The 16,599-nt window shown below is 39.3% G+C and overlaps 1 protein-coding gene across 1 annotated transcript in view; it reads left to right on the plus strand.

Moving 5' to 3' along the window:
- Nucleotides 1–12,776, plus strand: part of LOC118328771 (metabotropic glutamate receptor 7-like) — a 119,918-nt gene extending 107,142 nt beyond the window's left edge. Inside the window, exons 9-10 of the mRNA XM_035662670.1 lie at nucleotides 7,007–7,207; nucleotides 12,754–12,776. Of these exons, the coding sequence (XP_035518563.1) occupies nucleotides 7,007–7,207; nucleotides 12,754–12,776 (224 nt within the window). The remainder of the gene's footprint in view (nucleotides 1–7,006; nucleotides 7,208–12,753) is intronic.
- The last annotated feature ends 3,823 nt before the right edge of the window (nucleotides 12,777–16,599 follow it).

The raw sequence follows: 16,599 nt of genomic DNA on the forward strand, positions 1-16,599 counted from the left end.
GATGATGCAACAGGACGCTGACAGCAGTTCACTGAACGACCACTGGTAGCGCTGTTAGCTACAGTTCACTGAACGTAAATCTTCTATAATGTGACTCCAGAAAGCGTCTCATGTGGGGGGGGGTTTATATATCTGATCTTTCCTCAGCACTATAGAGCTGATTAACAGACAGCATGAAGACAACATCCTGATTAGCATTTCGTCATAAATAAAGAGTTGACTCCTGAGGAGATGAAGATATTACAGGAAAGTGAGGAAGAGGATAAATACTGTGTTGTAAAAGTGAAACACAACACAGTAATAATAATATTCAGGATTGAAATGAGTGTGTCTCCCTGTTGGAGCTGTGATTTGTGGCGCTAACGGGCTCCTGATGGCGTGCTATTAGCCGCCTGGCTAGCTCGGCTGCTGCTCCGCCTGTAATGAGATTATTTGGGAGTGGTATTGATATCGTGTCTCCTTCTGTGTCTCACTCATCCTCAGCCAAACTGCCTCTTCCATTTTATTCCCACTCGTTATGTATTCATGAGACTGCACACCAAAGACAGATAAAGAACATAACCAACGTTTCTTTCTTCCTCAACCTGTCTGATGGAGGGTGAAAGTTTGACTGAAGTTGAATTGAATGTAAATGCAAGTTGTTTCTCCGCCAGCCTCGTTCCACAGAAAGACAATTTACTATCACAACAGTCATCTTGTGTAATTCACTAAAAATGAAAAAGTACTTTCAGGTTTAGTTTCTGATGTTTTTCTTCACTGCGGACGAAGACAAACCTCCTGCTGTCACTGTAAACAGGAACGATACAGATTATTGTTATATCCGTCTGATGCATTCAGGAAACAGACACAAACACTAAATAATCACAAATGTTCAGAAAGTGTAACTACATCTCCTTTAGAATAATCAATCAATCAAATAAAAGGCCCTTTTAACCCTTTAAGATTAAATCCTCAGTCATATTGTACCTTTAATAGTGTACACATTGTTATAATATATATATAAATATATAAAACCTCTATCAGTGAAACTGGATCATATTTTAAGGGGAACCATCGTCTGATGTCCTCCGGCAGCCAATAGGATCTCTGTATCTCATTCAGTCCTATAACCGGCTGTTTTTAAAGGGAACACTTCAATATGAGGATTAATGTGGGCTGGGATCAGGATCAGGGCCAAAAAGACTAGATCGGGACATATCTAGAATAACAGATATGATGTTGACGTGGATCCTCCAGCAGAAACACAACCAGCGTCTCCTCGCGCTATCTGAGCGATGTAAAGCAGAGCGGTTCCCAGCAGCCGATATTTACAGCACAACACCTGACAAACAGGCACAAAGGCGGCAGTAAATCTGTCCCACTGTGTCTGACCTCCTTCCATTTATACCAGCCTTCATCTACATCCACACGCTGGATATCTCCTTTGCTCAGGCGCACAGATCCTTCTGTCACACAATGCTGCCATTGTTGTGAGCGTTAACTGAGCAGTTCGATGCTACGGATTCATTTCAGAGCGAATCCTGAAGCCCCTGCAGACAGAGAGGGATCATGTGACATGTTTGTTACAAAAACAGGCAGCCATTATGCAGCTAGCGCTATGAGCTAGCGTCAGAACACAACCTGACCCGGGACCGAACTCAATCTCTGTAACTGACCTCGGTACTGTAACGTTATTCCCTGTCGGTCTCGGAGGCTGTGCTCGTTCCCGGTCCAGCTGCTGAGCCCGGTTCTGTCGCCCGCTAACGGCAGATACAGTTAGCAGCAGCGAATTAGCGGCTGGCTACTTTAGCTAAAGCTATCTGTCCATCAGGAAACTGTAAATCCATAAAATGTTATCCAGTTTCATCAAAATCACTGAAGCTAACTAAACTGACTAGTTAGCTAACGATTGATTTACCTACTGTTTTACTATTTTGAAAATACCTGAAAATGGCTTCCTGTTGTTGTTGTTGTTGTTGTTGTTGTTGGACAGAACAGGAGATAAAAACCCTTGAATGCATCCACCAGCCCACTAGTATAGTAAATAAAGAATAAATCAATAAATTCTGTTTATTTTGTATCCAAAACTAAAACTGTGAATAGAGACGAGAGAGACAACGAGCAAATAACGTTTAAAATGCTTGTTTTCTGAATGGAGTTTGGTTGATCAGGGCTATGCTAACTTAGCTCATAGTAAAGTAAAACAGCTGGAATCATTAACAGACACATAGTTTCCATCTTCCTCTCTTCCTTTTCTGTCTGCACTCTGTAGATACATAGAGACTTATAAATACAGAGGTATAGAGATATATATATATATATACAGAGGTATAGACTTATAAATACAGAGAGAGAGAGAGAGAGAGAGAGATATCTATAGATAGATATATATATATATATATATATATCTATATAGAGAGAGAGAGAGAGAGAGAGAGATTTATAGATACAGAGGGATAGGAGGCAGTAATAGTATTTTGTGTGTTTCAGACTCATTACCTGCACTGACTCAGTATCTCTCAGACTAAAGAGCTGCTTTTAGCCTCTGGATGTTTTATGAATGATTTATATTGGATATAAACTCATTTGGCACGAGGGGAGCATGTTCTCCTGACTCTTTGATTCCTGAATATTATGAAACCTTAGACAGGAGGAGGGTTTACTGTATCAGCAGAATCAGAAAGGCATGCTGTTCAGTAAGTGAGCTCAATGTAACGCAGCGTCTGAATATGTAAACTGCATTATGTTAGCCTGTATAGAGTCTTACAGGCAGGTGAACAATGGGTTATTCGCACTATTGCTCGTTTCCACTCAGTGTTTCAGTACAGCTCCAACAATCAGTCTGAGGTCAGTTTGACCTGTGTTTGACTGTGGTCGGCAGTTATTATTTGATCCTCTCACTGAACAACACAAAGATATAAAATGTAGAACAGCGTCAAAAACAAGCAGAGCAGCATCAGTCATCATGTGATCTTCCTTCATCACACTTTTATTCAAAAGCAACAAACTGAAAAGCAGCGAGTCGTATCTGGTTCCTTCTACATCGTCCTTGTGTCTCTGACTGATCGCCTGTCTGATGCTACGGTATCAACGGTATCAGAAGCCTTCGCCACAGAGATTTCTGTAATATTCCAAAATGCAAAGAATAAATGTGGAGAGGACCAGGACGATGCTAACTTCCTGGTTTAAAGTGTAGCTCCTCCCTGGCTAAGATAGTGGTTGTGTTGTAGCTAAGCCAACAGCTGTGTTGTAATATAAAACAGCATTTTGAGACTTTTAAAACAACTGAAATTCAGATTTTCAGAACTTAATAATGTGAATATTAACAGCAGCATTGATCCGTCACATCATTCAGTTTACAGGACGATTGTGACAACAAGCTTTTACAACATTAATGAAATATATATTATATTCTACATAGTTTGGTGATTGATAAGTTAATAAGCTGCGTCAGAGCTGAATGTGTTTGCAGGAGAGAAAGAGGAGGATGAAGAGATGCTGCATTAAACCAGGAGACACAGGAGAGTTAATGGGGTGAATCCAAACTCCCAGCAGCCTCTGCTGCTCGCTCTCTCTTTCATGTGCACATATGATCATAATGAACTCATATATTTGCTCCGACGCTGTTGCAGCCACCGAACATCAAATCACTGAAACATGTGCTGCTCCTTTGTCTTCCTCTCTCCGTTACACCGACAATACTGACTAATTAAGTGCACAGCCTGCTGGGTATTCGCACATACAGATGGGGTTTAAACATTCCTTCATGTGTTTCACTGAAAAACACATTCAATCCTTTTTTAGGCCTAATTTATTTTCAATACAAAAGGCATGAATTATTATACGAGTACTCTGCACTGGGACACGTCTGACTCTTCCTTTACATTGTGTTTCCTGTGGCTGCTTCGCAGTAAGAGACAGTTTGTCCAGATAAAGTTAACCATGTTATCCCACTGTTAGCGATATTAGCCTTCCGCTAACAATTGTACAATCTGCTAAATCTTTGCCTTGTTTATTAGGGTATTTAAATCCCACAGTCCCATCAATAAATGGTTCTGCTCTGAAGTTTTTGGGACTCTGATCAGCTATTTATCGTAATTAATTTCAGCTGACACATTTACTGCGACAGGTGACATTTCACAAATATTTTATTTTTATTTTATTTCAACCAAACCAGAGTTGGTGATTGTTGGAAAGACAAACAAATAAGGTTTTAGTCATTTTTATTTTGAATTACGTTTACCTGTGAGGTAAAATTACTGGTTTAATGAATGGAGTCTGGTGCTCTACTGCGACATCTAGTGGCAACTGAATTTTGTATAACCTTTAAAGACTGAATAAATCAATCTGTGCTGTTTTCCTGGAATTTACGATAAATGATTATTGATGAATGCATTTCATAGAGTCTGATGATCTTTATGTGAAGCATAGAAACAAAGCTCACATCAGCATATTCAGAGCATCCTATCTCTGTTGTTTATGAACCGTGATAATAGGATTCTTGTTTTTGCTCCTGACTCTTCCATTACGTTGTGTTTCCTGTGGCTGCTTCACAATAAAAGACAACACAATCTCTCCAGATGAAGACTTTTATTGTGAAGCAACAGGCAATGTTGTGTTAGCATTAGCAATAAACAGTGAGACTGATATAAACTACTAATGCTGCATCACTAACCCCTCGTTAGTGTGCGAGTCCGCCATTCCAACGCTAGATTCAGATTTCTACATTACTACACTACCATTCAAAACTACTGTATTAAGAGATAATAATTACAGAATATAACTACCTGACTGTTAGCCATGTTGTCCGGCTTCCTCTGTTAGAAGTAAAGAGTAAATATTACTGTAAACTGCTCAGATAAACTTCTCAGGCTTCTCTCAGTAAATGATGAAACTCCCAGAAGTATAGAGAATCTGCTTGAACTGTCGTAATGTAATAAATTCACAGGAGAACTTGTGTCCTCTTTTAAAGTGAGAATATCTTAAAGAGAGTGGAGACCCTGCAGCTGCTGCCATTTAAACTGCTTCGGTTATTTTGCATTTTGCTGCATAATGTTTCCACCAGTCTCATGAAACACAGCAAGAACCATTCTGAAGTAATTGTGCATCTTAATGATTAGTGCTGCAGTTTCACGAAGCTACTCTCTACCCCACTGTCTTTGTGATTGTCTGCATTTATTTGCCTCTCTTCCTCTCATTGTCATCACGTATATTTAGGCAACTTAATCATCACAGAAGCTTCTTTGTGTTTCTGTTTAATTATGGAAACTATGTTGGCCTCATTGTGGGTGAATGGTGACGTTGGGAATAGATTCATCCTAATATCTGTTTAGTGCTTAAGACACAAACTTCAGCTGGATGATTGAATCGGGGTTATTGGTGTGTATGTTGCGCTGGCTGCAGTCAACTGGCTACTAGCGATGTAGCTATCTATTAGCCATGTTAGCCTGCTGCTAGCAATGTTAAAATCTTCACCTGGCCTAGATTATTTGTTTATGTCCCATCAGTACATTGGTACGCACTGACTCGGTTAATATCAGCTGACACATTTCTCACCTTTCCACAGGAAGAGACTTTGGGTATGACCTCCATTCAGTGCCAAGTGAAACTGAGATCAATTATTGATCATTTTAATTTAAACCAAACATATGTACCATTTGAAACAACAGTGAGTGCTGCAGTCAGTGAGGAACCTCCACCGTATCAGCACGGACCACGTGTCCATCCAGCAGTTCATAAGAGGCCAATATCCTCCCAGCTCACTGACGCAGCAGTCCCAATAATCCTGTTATCACTCTAAATGAATGCAAACTGCTGCTGTTTAGGGAGCAAATAACTTTGGACACGCTTGTCTTTTCTGCTGAGACGGGCTCAGGTTTCACTCCCTCAGGCTTCACCACCAACCAGCACAACAGCGTCGGTCCCGGCGGCCGTCTCACCACTCGCCACTTCTCTTCGAAATGCCACTTTTACACAGAATATATCATTAATATGAGCAAGGAAATCTGCATGTGAACACTTTCAAATTCATATTTTACAAACAAAACATATAAGATTTAAAAATACAACATGCTTCTCAACCTTTTTGACCTCCTACGATACAGTTCTCTGGAGTTTGAGTCTGGTTTGCTGGTTTGGTTCGAGTCACTATGCATGACAAAGTACAACGGCCTCCTCATTTTTAGCTGACTGATGTTATCAGCTGTAGCTAATTAACGTTAATGCTGCGAGTCAGCAAAACTACAGAATTAAACGCCTGGCTGTTGTCTCTAATATGAGCTCTGGAAGCCGATATGTGCGCCATTATTCAACACAGAGAAAAACACAAGTATACTTTCTTCTTCAACTCCACTTCATTTATCTGACAGCTTTTATTTTTTACACACAAACATTTGGAGAGTTCATAAAATGTGATGTTTTGTTATAAATTACAGCTGCAACCATTAGTCCATTAATCAGCTGACCCTTCCTAAGCCCACCCCTTTTTGAACCTCAGCTTCTTATACTTAAATATGCTATGTGTTAGGCTAATCAATGTTCAAAAGACAACAACATTTGGAAGGTGGTTTGTGATAAAAGCTGCCTCCTGATCAGCCAATAGCAAAATTCACTTAATGGAATGGGGACATTGTCAATGTTTACATACGTGCTTTGAGAAGTCATCTGCCATTAAGGGATCCTAAGCAATTAGTCGACTAACTGAAAGTCAAAATTCATTTTTCAGCTTCTCAAATATGAAGATTTGCTGATTTTCCTTTAAATGATTGTAATAACTTCAATGTATTTGTAATATTTTGAGGTTCAGACTTGGTTGGACTAAACAAGCAAACTTTTTTTTTAATTTTTACAAAGCAAACACATAATTAATAGATTAATGGAGAAAATAATCTGCATGAATCCATAATGTGTGAGATCTTTCAGTCTGGAACAGGTGGACATTTGTTGTAAAAAGACTTAGTTATAAAATGTGTTTTAGTGGAAAGGATATGGACCTGTAAACTGAGTCTGGATCATTTCTGTCTCTCAGGTCAGGAGCGTATTGGCATCGACTCCAAGTACGAGCAGGAGGGCAAGGTCCAGTTTGTGATCGACGCAGTGTATGCCATGGCCCACGCCCTTCACAACATGCAGAGGGACCTGTGTCCCGAGAACTCTGGCATCTGCCCCGAGATGGACTTGGCCGGGGGGAAGAAACTCCTCAAGTACATCCGCAGCGTCAGCTTCAATGGTGAGTGGACGGATGGTTGCGTCCTCCTGCAGCGTATTTATGCTCTGCGCTCTGAGGCCGAGCTCCATGAGCGAGTGTGTGAGACAGCAGCAGCTTCAGAGGGGGTAAAATCTAACACTGATCATAAAAACACTCCTGGGTATAAAACTGCATTAAATTGTCTAGATTGTGTCATAAAATGGCTTCTGTATCACCGTATTTATTGTCCGTCATAACATGCTCTTCATCGTACCTCATATGGAGCTCTGTTAGTTTAAAATTTCTTTTTAATGTAATTAAATTCAAATACCAGAACACCTTCATGTAGACTGAAGTGGTCAAGGCAAATGATCTATTCGAGACCAAACACAGCGTGAAGGAGAAACACTGCCATATACAGTTGCAGTCTCTGTCTTTGAACCACTTATTACTGTTTGCTCTCACAGTGCTGCTCCACTTATATAACACTGAACATCTGCATTAAAGACAAACTAAAGTCCATATTAAATGAACCCTTAGGATGTGATCTTAAAGGTCTATTTAACAAAGTATGCCAAAACGTTTACAAAAATATCTATTTCTTTGTATTTATTTGAATTCCTGTAAAACTAAATATGAGGTGTACTCATTAACCAGTTTCAGTAAATAATATGCCATATAGCATAATTCATCCATTCAAGCTATTTCCTGTAGAGATAGCCAACATAATTACTCTCAGGGTAAAAAGTACAAGAGCAAGAAAGCGGAAAATGTCCGGAGTTGCATTAATTAATAAAGACAGAATCAGATGAGATGATATACGTCCTCAGCCTTAAAGGGGCAATAATTAAGACTTATTGCCCCAGAATGAAGTCAGTCATTAAAGGCAGTGTTTCCATCCACTGTTTGGAACATAAACTGCCTGCAGAGGTCCAATAACGGAGGACGGGGATCCTTTATGAGCGAGTAGTTGGCCATTGGACATTTCACTCTGCAGCCAAAATGCAAATGAAACAGTATTATAAGAGTATTTTGTGATATTGTCTTTAGTCTGGCAGCCTCCAGCTGAAGGGATGGGAGGTTTGTGTTCAAACCTGTCTCCTAAATTAAAATATTGTATTCTTCTTTTGTCAAATACATTTAGAAAGTAACACAATGGATTATATTCTTTATTAACATAATTAGCTACTACTACTACTACTACTACTACTACTACTACTACTACTACTACTACTATCTATCTATCTATCAAAAAAAAAAACTGCAATTTCCCAGCTTGGGATCAATAAAGTATATCTATCTATCTAGCAGACGTCAATTGCAAAGCATGACTGAAAGTATTTTACGGCTGTGTTAAGATTATTTAGTTCAAGTTTTGGAAAGATTGTGGTCTCTCTGCAGCACCATGTGATTTAACCATTTACCCATTTTTAGGGCAATGGTGTTTTCCTTAGGGGACCCATTTTCTGTCATAGATACAGTGCAAAGGTCAGTGCTGTAGATGCAGGTCAGAGGTCCATACTGTCTATTTGATTCATATAATAGTAACAATAACAATTATTATTATTAATATTATTTTATTTTAGAAGCTTTACAGAAGTTCCAAAATTTTATACTAATTGTTTTTCAGAGAAAGTTAATCAAGATTTGATTGAATTAATACATATATATTTAAAAAAAAATACAACATAATAATGCAAGACAATGATGACAACTTAAAGTGACCTCTGTCCTGTATCTACTGCACTGACTTCTGTCTTGAATCTGTCCTGTAACTTGGGTATTATTGTCAAATGGATGATGAACAATAACCATTTAGCACCTTGTGTAAATATGACATGATTCGATTTTTACAATAAGCTATTTGCAGTTTTCATTTGCATTATTCGTCATATTATTTGCATAGTTTTATAGTTTTAATGCATGAGACAGAGCCTTGGAAATCTTCCCCTCCAGAGAGATTATTTTATCAGCTAATTAGCAAAGCCTGCAATGTGCTAATTTAAAATGAGAGTGGCAGTTGCTCACTCACCGTTTATTAGTGTCTTAATAATTACAAAAAGAACAGGAATCAGCCCACAACAGAGCTGCTGGTGCCTTCACCTCCTCAGTGTTTCCAAAGAAATGGATCATATTCCTCAGATAACAGCGCATCTCAGTCCGATCACAATATAGTGATTGTTATAAAAAAAAAGGGATTCAGAACACTTTCTTTTCATCTCAGTTGAAACAAACATGAGCCGAATATCGACTGAGAAACAAAATACATTTTATATCAAGAGGTCGACGTGCGTTGCCTCTGGTAGCTATTAACCCGAGTATTGATCTGAAGCAGTTGTCTGGTCATGGCAGGAATTAATAATTGAGCTACCCGACACCAAACAGACACCACATAGACTCCGTCATCGGCTTTTAAAACGTCTGCTCTTTTTAAATTGACAATCAGTTTCTTTGTGATCCCAGCTGTCAGTCTATCTCTCTGCTGACTGAGTGCTGATGAAACACCGTCACGTTTCTATTCAGCTAAACCAACAGATATATCAAAAGATATAAGAAGTCTAGATCAATGTTTTAGTGTTTTTATCACATATATCTTGTGCTGTCCAACACTGACAGGAAGTCCAAGTCCTGTTTCAGGTATTTTCAGGTCTTCTTAATGGTATTTTAGAGTTTCCTGATAATCAATAAAAGTATTTGATGACTCATCCTGCACTTAGGGGCGTATACTTATGCTGCGTCCAATCAAATGCTTTCTCTCTTCTGACGCAATGTATGAAAATCATTAGCCAACTAGTTGAGTCTGAAAGCAAATGCTAGTTAATTAACAACTGATGAAAATTAGTTTATTTAACTCTGCTTCATAACTTCATAACTTTATTCAATGATTTTGGTGAAACTGATTTAGATTTACAGCTACATTAGCTAGCTCAACTATATAACTGTACTCAGATTTTATGAAGAAAATATAAAAGTAACGGTTAATTAACTGCTGCTAACTGTATCTGCTGTTAGCAGTCTCAGAGATTGTGTTCGGTCCTGGGTCCAGCTGTGTTCACTTCAAGGTAGACGCTGATGCTAGCTCATAGCACTAGCTGCATAGCAGTGAGGATGTAACACACACTCAGCACCAATCAATTTACAAGTCCCTCCCTAGCTGTACAATAACACCTTAGTTACAGAGGACAGGACAGACACAGTATAGATGTCAGTGCCCTAGATACAGGGCGGAGGTCAGTTCTGTAGATTCAGGGTGGAAGACAGTGCTGTAGATGGAGGCCGGCGGCCAGTGCTGTAGATACAGCACAGAGATCAGTGCTGTAGATACAGGGTGGATGTAAATGCTGTAGATACAAGGCATAGGTCTGTTTTTAGGTCTGTTTTTCCAGGGAACACGTAAATATGAGGAAGCAAACAGCGCTCTGCTTATTGTTTCATTAGGGCTTTAACTCGATCAAATAAAATGTATTAAAACATTTCTTTGACTATTGTTTTCACCCATAAATTCTTTTTCAAAATTTTTTCATTTTTCTTTTATTTTCATTCTGTCTTTGCCTTAATATATTTATGATTCAACTCTGCCATAAAAAAGGAGTAGGAGCACAGAGAGCCAATAAACGGCTCTATGTGACCTTTATCTGTATGTACAGTATCCGTTAATGCTTTCCACTTCAGACAGACACTTTATATCCTCCCTCTGCTCCTCTACAAAGCACTCAGACACACAAACCATCCTCCTCATCTTCGTCCTCATCATCAGCTGTGACTGCACTGACATATGTGTTGAAACATGTTGGATTGAGAGCCGACACGGACCAGTTTTAGATTTGTGATAAGTGCTCCACTTCTCAGAAGATAATTGCTTTCAGTCTCCAGTTTCTGATAAGTGAGATCAGATTTGAGGATTTGAATATTAGATGTGTTTTACATCAAAGCACTGAAGCCGTTTTCTTCAGTTTCTTTACTTTCTGCTGCTTTACCTGTCAGAGAAAATGTTCAAGTTGATTTTTATAAAAACTAATTCTCTGAAAGCAAGGAACAAATGAGTTTGAGAGCAGGATGTAAAATGACTTCCTGCAGCTGAATCTACAACCTTTAGTACAGTGGAAACCTCAGACAATGTGTGTCATTATCTGAGGTTATTGGTTGAAAAGAGATGAAACTATACAAATATCTCAGTTTAGGTCAGTGTTACGTTTTAATTGAGCTGTATGAATAGTTTAGGGCTGGTTTTGATCATTTGGGAAACTTTTAGAGACTAACAGGACTTCAGTTCAGCTCCACACACTGACTGATATCAGTTTATTACATTTCTATTTTAGTCAAATTACAATAATTATTACGGCATACATCGTGCAATTTAACTGAGGCAAAAGCAAACAATTTCGACTGCATTAATGTACTCGGAGGAATAACGCATGGAATAAGGTATCATTACACTGGAAGAGCTGCATTAAAACGTTATGTGAGGAAGACGAGAAGGAAACACATGGAGAGAGAGGGTTCAAACTTCAGAGAAATAACTATGAATAAAGAAGCTGTTATAACCAAAACAGTTATTTCTGACCTGAGGAAATCTTTCTATTTGATACTGAAGAGAGGAAGCTCAGCACTATCTGTCTCCCTTTCACTCCAAATTAAATACAGACTTGAAAGGGACTCCTGGCACCAGAGGGAGGCTGGCCACAGTAAATAAACACTGTGTGAGGGGACAAAGAACAGAGGAATAATAACAGAAAGTCGAATGGAATCTAAACTACCCACTGACAGATTGTTCATTCATTCATATTCATTCACAGTCAATCTCACACTGACTCACTTCTCTCTCTTTGCATTATGTGTTTTTATGAAAAGGTCAGTTAGCTTAGCTGCACGGGTGACCGAGCTAACACATTTCAAAAAACCTTGTAGTGAGATTTTGTCGGGGGTGACCAAAATTATGCCCAAAGTCGTGTGTCACATGGCGAAACCGTGAGAGAGCCGTCTGTCTTCCTCGAGGTAGTTTTCCTCCCGCATGTCTTTCTCGGCATCTATTCTTTTCTGTCGCCTTAAAACTTCGGGTGCCATAGACTGGTAGCATATATCGAGGTGCAGCGCCCTCTACAGTCGGGAGTTTAAAAAGAACGAACGAGTTCCGGCCCAAGATCGGTAATTCTCACCCAAAAAAAGAAGAAAACATTTTTTGCTGATAAATTAGGATGTGTTGGCCAGCTCTGCTATAAACAGCAGTTAGCGTTAGCTACTGATCAATCTGTCCATCAGAACTCTGTAAATGATCTCAGGTACCGTAACGTTATTATACCGACAGGTCTCAGGAGGCTGTGTTCCGATCGCTGGTCCGTCTGCTGAGCCCGTTCTGTTGCCCGCTAATGGCAGAGTACTGTTAGCAGCTAGTTACATTAGCAGTTAGCTACTTGTAGCTAAAGCTGAGTCTGTCCATCGAGGAAATCTTGTCAATCACACAGGGTTGAAGCTTTGTTTTTATTTTGACATTTCTGGAAAATTTTTTTCTGCAGTAACTTTGGATGGAAAAATAGTTGTTGTCTGATTAAGTGAAGATGTGAATTCATTGATTAATTTATCCTCCACAGGGAAGCTGCCGGTACTGGGCTAAGTGGACATCATCAACACGCGTAACGGGATGCTCCTGGACCTACGATCTGTTTTCAGTACCAGTGGAACAACTTCCCTGGGCCCGGGTACGAGTGATTGGGACAGTGGACCGGAGACACTGCAGCTCAATGATTGAGTTTCATATAGTTTATGTATTGTTCAGAGCCCGAGACTTTAAAGAACCTTTCAGAGCACTTACAGATGGGGAATTTAGCTGATGGAGGATTTGTAATGGTTGACGATGAAAAATGTAAAAAATGTTCCTATAACCTACAAACACATTTAAAAAACGGTAACCAATAATATGTTCTACCAGTTAATTTCTTAGACTTGGACCATTATTTGTTATTTTACTGTTTGGCTTCGCTTTTCATTTTCCCATCTTTATCAGCAGGTTCTGTTGTGTTCGTGGTAGTTTTGTATCGGGATGTCTTGACGGGTTTGTTTTATGGACGTTATAAAACTGTAGATAGGACGGAGTACTATAAATGAATACCACATCGGATCCTGTTATGAGCTGTTATCCTTACTGATAACTGATGTTATAGCTGGATATGTTTGATATTTACAGTACCAGAAATGAACCAGCGTATTTCAGTATCTCAGGGAATCTTTTTCTGAAGTCCAATGACATGACATAAAGAGCAATAACAACAGCTTCTGTTGTTGCCCTTCTGTTGGCCTTGGTAACCCCCTGCCTTGTAGTAACACGTGGGTTCTGCTCCACTTGCAGTCTGCAATTTTTATTATTTATGATATATAAATATTGGAGTATAAAGCTAAGCAGAGCTATAGTCTTGGTCAAGAGCTGTTTTTTTCACGACAGTATTATTTAATTTGGAGATCGATTTACTATTTAGTTTGTATTAGCGTTCAGTTGCATTCAGTAATCATATAAATTTAAACATAGAAACTGTTTATAAATGAGTGTGTAAAATGATGAACCTCATTAGACTGCTACTCTCTGTGCTGCCTGCCTTCAGATTCATACGACATTTTTTAAACTATCCGGTCTTTCAAGGATTAGGAAATACTATATATATAAATAATATAAGAATAAAAGTTTCATATTTTCTTCGTCTTATCTATATATCTGTTTGGTATTACATTATAGTACTAATCCAGTTATCTTTTACAACTTATTCTTTATTCTATTATTTTATTTTTTTTCTTATTATTATAAAGTCCAGTTCTCTGATTCTGAAGCCCGATATCTTAAAAATGTCGTATGTAATCTGAAGGCAGGCAGCACAGAGAGTCTAATGACCGGTTCTCTTTACACTCATTACGTATGTTAATTTAGATCTTGTGCACTGATAACTGCAGCCAGAGCAACATTCATCTCACTATCTCCCCTGAACGAGGACCAGATTTAAAGAATTTGCATCCATACTATATTAAGCTCGAATCCCCACTGAAATACTGTCCAGTGCGGTGGAGCTAGCTGCCTCCCTATATCCCCTTTAACATGTTTTTCCGGAGCCAGCTGGACGGCTCTGGAAGGATTATCGAGCCAATTTCACCAGGATTTGCCCGTCCGCACCAATCTGAGAGGGGATTCCTAATTGGCGACTTGTTCAGGACAGCATAGTCAGAGGAGATAATGTGATAGTGTGTGAGCTTTACAAATGTAGAGTTAGGGTGTTTTGATCCGGAGGCAATGGAGCCAAGACGACCACAAGTAAAGGACTGTGTTCAACAGGGACACAGTGACTGAATGCAACTGATGTTATTGCACTGATCAATTTTCATCTCTAGTTCAGGCAAGGAATGCAGTGCATGGGTAAAAAAATAGGGGCACTTTTATTGTGGTTTTAGTCTACCATGAGGGGCCTCAAACAGGGACTTTGTGTGGCATTTTCTCAAACACTGAAGCTGTCCACCACTGTTAAGATTCTTATTTTTCTCTCAGACTTTTTGAGTCCGATAGCTAGCCTAGCAAGGGAGGGGCGTGCCTCGACTAAAGATTTTCCGTAGTCCGACTTAGTTGTAACGTTTCTGATATTACTGTAATTGATTATCAATCTCTGTATCGTGAACAGTTTAAAAACCAAAGATTACGATGCTAACAAAACAGCAGTATGATTGTGAATGGTGTCAGAACAGAAAGGAGACAGAACATTTAGTTATATTTTTTCCAACAGCAGTGTACATCAACACAGTCTGCGTTGGTTCACACAACGGAATAAATAGACTTCCAACTTCACTGAAACTATCCTGACTGACTCGATACGTGGTGATGGGTAGTTAACAGTTACTGACTAAGTTAACCCGGCTACAACTGGCTCCTCTTCCTCCATTTATTCCTGCTCCTGGTCGCTGCCTGAACCACCAGGTCTGTAATCCCAGAGTGCATGAGTCCTGGTCGAAGCCGCTGGAAGTGTTTCTGTTGCTAAACTGAATATGTCCAGGATCATTCAGGATCAGTGGAGAGATCTAACGGGGTCATCCCTATGTTCCCGCTTTTCCCATAAAGGGGTGTCCCCCCTGTACAATTAACATACATAGGACCCTTTTTCTGGAAAGGGTCCTAATGTTCCCAGCGAAATCTGATCAACTCTTCACGGTAACTCTCAGCAACATGTCATTAGTACATTTCACCTCTAATGAACGTTTCATTTGAATTGTTTATTAAGATCCTGTTTCAGATATGAGTGCTGTACGAAATGTATAAATATCTTGTTCAGATATAAAGTGCTATACAAATATAGATATAATAATAGGCTACAGTCAGGCAGAACAAGAACCCAACTCACATTCAAGTTACAAAGAAACATAAAAGCACCAACAAACGCATGTATGCTTTTAATGGCCTTAAAGAAGGAAACTATTGAGTCGCTGATCTATGAAATAATCCACTGGCACAGCTTTACAAAAAAATAAATGAATAAAATGCTAATAATATTAATTAAAATAATAACAGCAACAACAACAACAATAATACAGGTAAATGAAAAAAAAAATCAAAAAAAAAATATATATATATATATATAACACACACCACACACACCACATTAAGATGTGCTGAATCCGGCAGTGACGAATTAAGAGAGTAACAGGCCAAAACGGAAAACTCTAGCTTTTTTCTCAAAAAAAAGAGGGGCTTAAGCCCTTTCCTTACCATTGCCGCTGACAGCCTTCCAGTAAGATGCCAGATCTCTGCGACCGTGCCAATGTACTGCCTCCCTGAGCCTGCCTGGAGACGGGCCTCACAAACTCCTCCACTTGCGTCTCCTTATTGGGGAGGATCACCCGTCTGCCATCGTCACATTCATTCTCACAAGCTGCTGCTGGTCTTTCACGGTGGTGACGAAACATCCACAGCGATGGTGGCGGCACTTGAACAGCATCGTTCAGAGTGGACGAGGTAAGCTACAAAAAAGATAATTTTTTACTTTTTATCCTGTATATTGGTTATGCATGAAATAATGATAGTGTTAATGTAAGGCTAGTGTTATGCCTTTGAATAATATGTCAATAATAACGGCAACAACAATCACAAACTAAATAAATCATCATAAAGGCTATTGGTTTTACATAAAACATGTGGATAGTGGCTTAGGCCTGACACACTCAAAAATGAATGTGTGCTTGGCGATTATTCAATTAATCAGAAAATTCCCAGTTTTTAATCACTTACAATTCAACATGGTCTGTTGGTCATTTGTTCCATGGTTGCGCTCGTATCACATTCCACATTGCCGTGGAATGCGGCTCCATTGTGGACGTACGTGTTGCCAACATACTGTAGAAAGTCCTGCAGCTCTGGTTGGTCTGGGTGTTCCGATGGTGAAGCAACAGGTGAAAGTTATTTTGACCTAGGG

The sequence above is a fragment of the Morone saxatilis genome, unplaced genomic scaffold (assembly GCF_004916995.1).
Source record: "Morone saxatilis isolate NCDOM2014 unplaced genomic scaffold, NCSU_SB_2.0 Contig18, whole genome shotgun sequence".
NCBI classification, from domain to species: Eukaryota; Metazoa; Chordata; class Actinopteri; family Moronidae; genus Morone; species Morone saxatilis.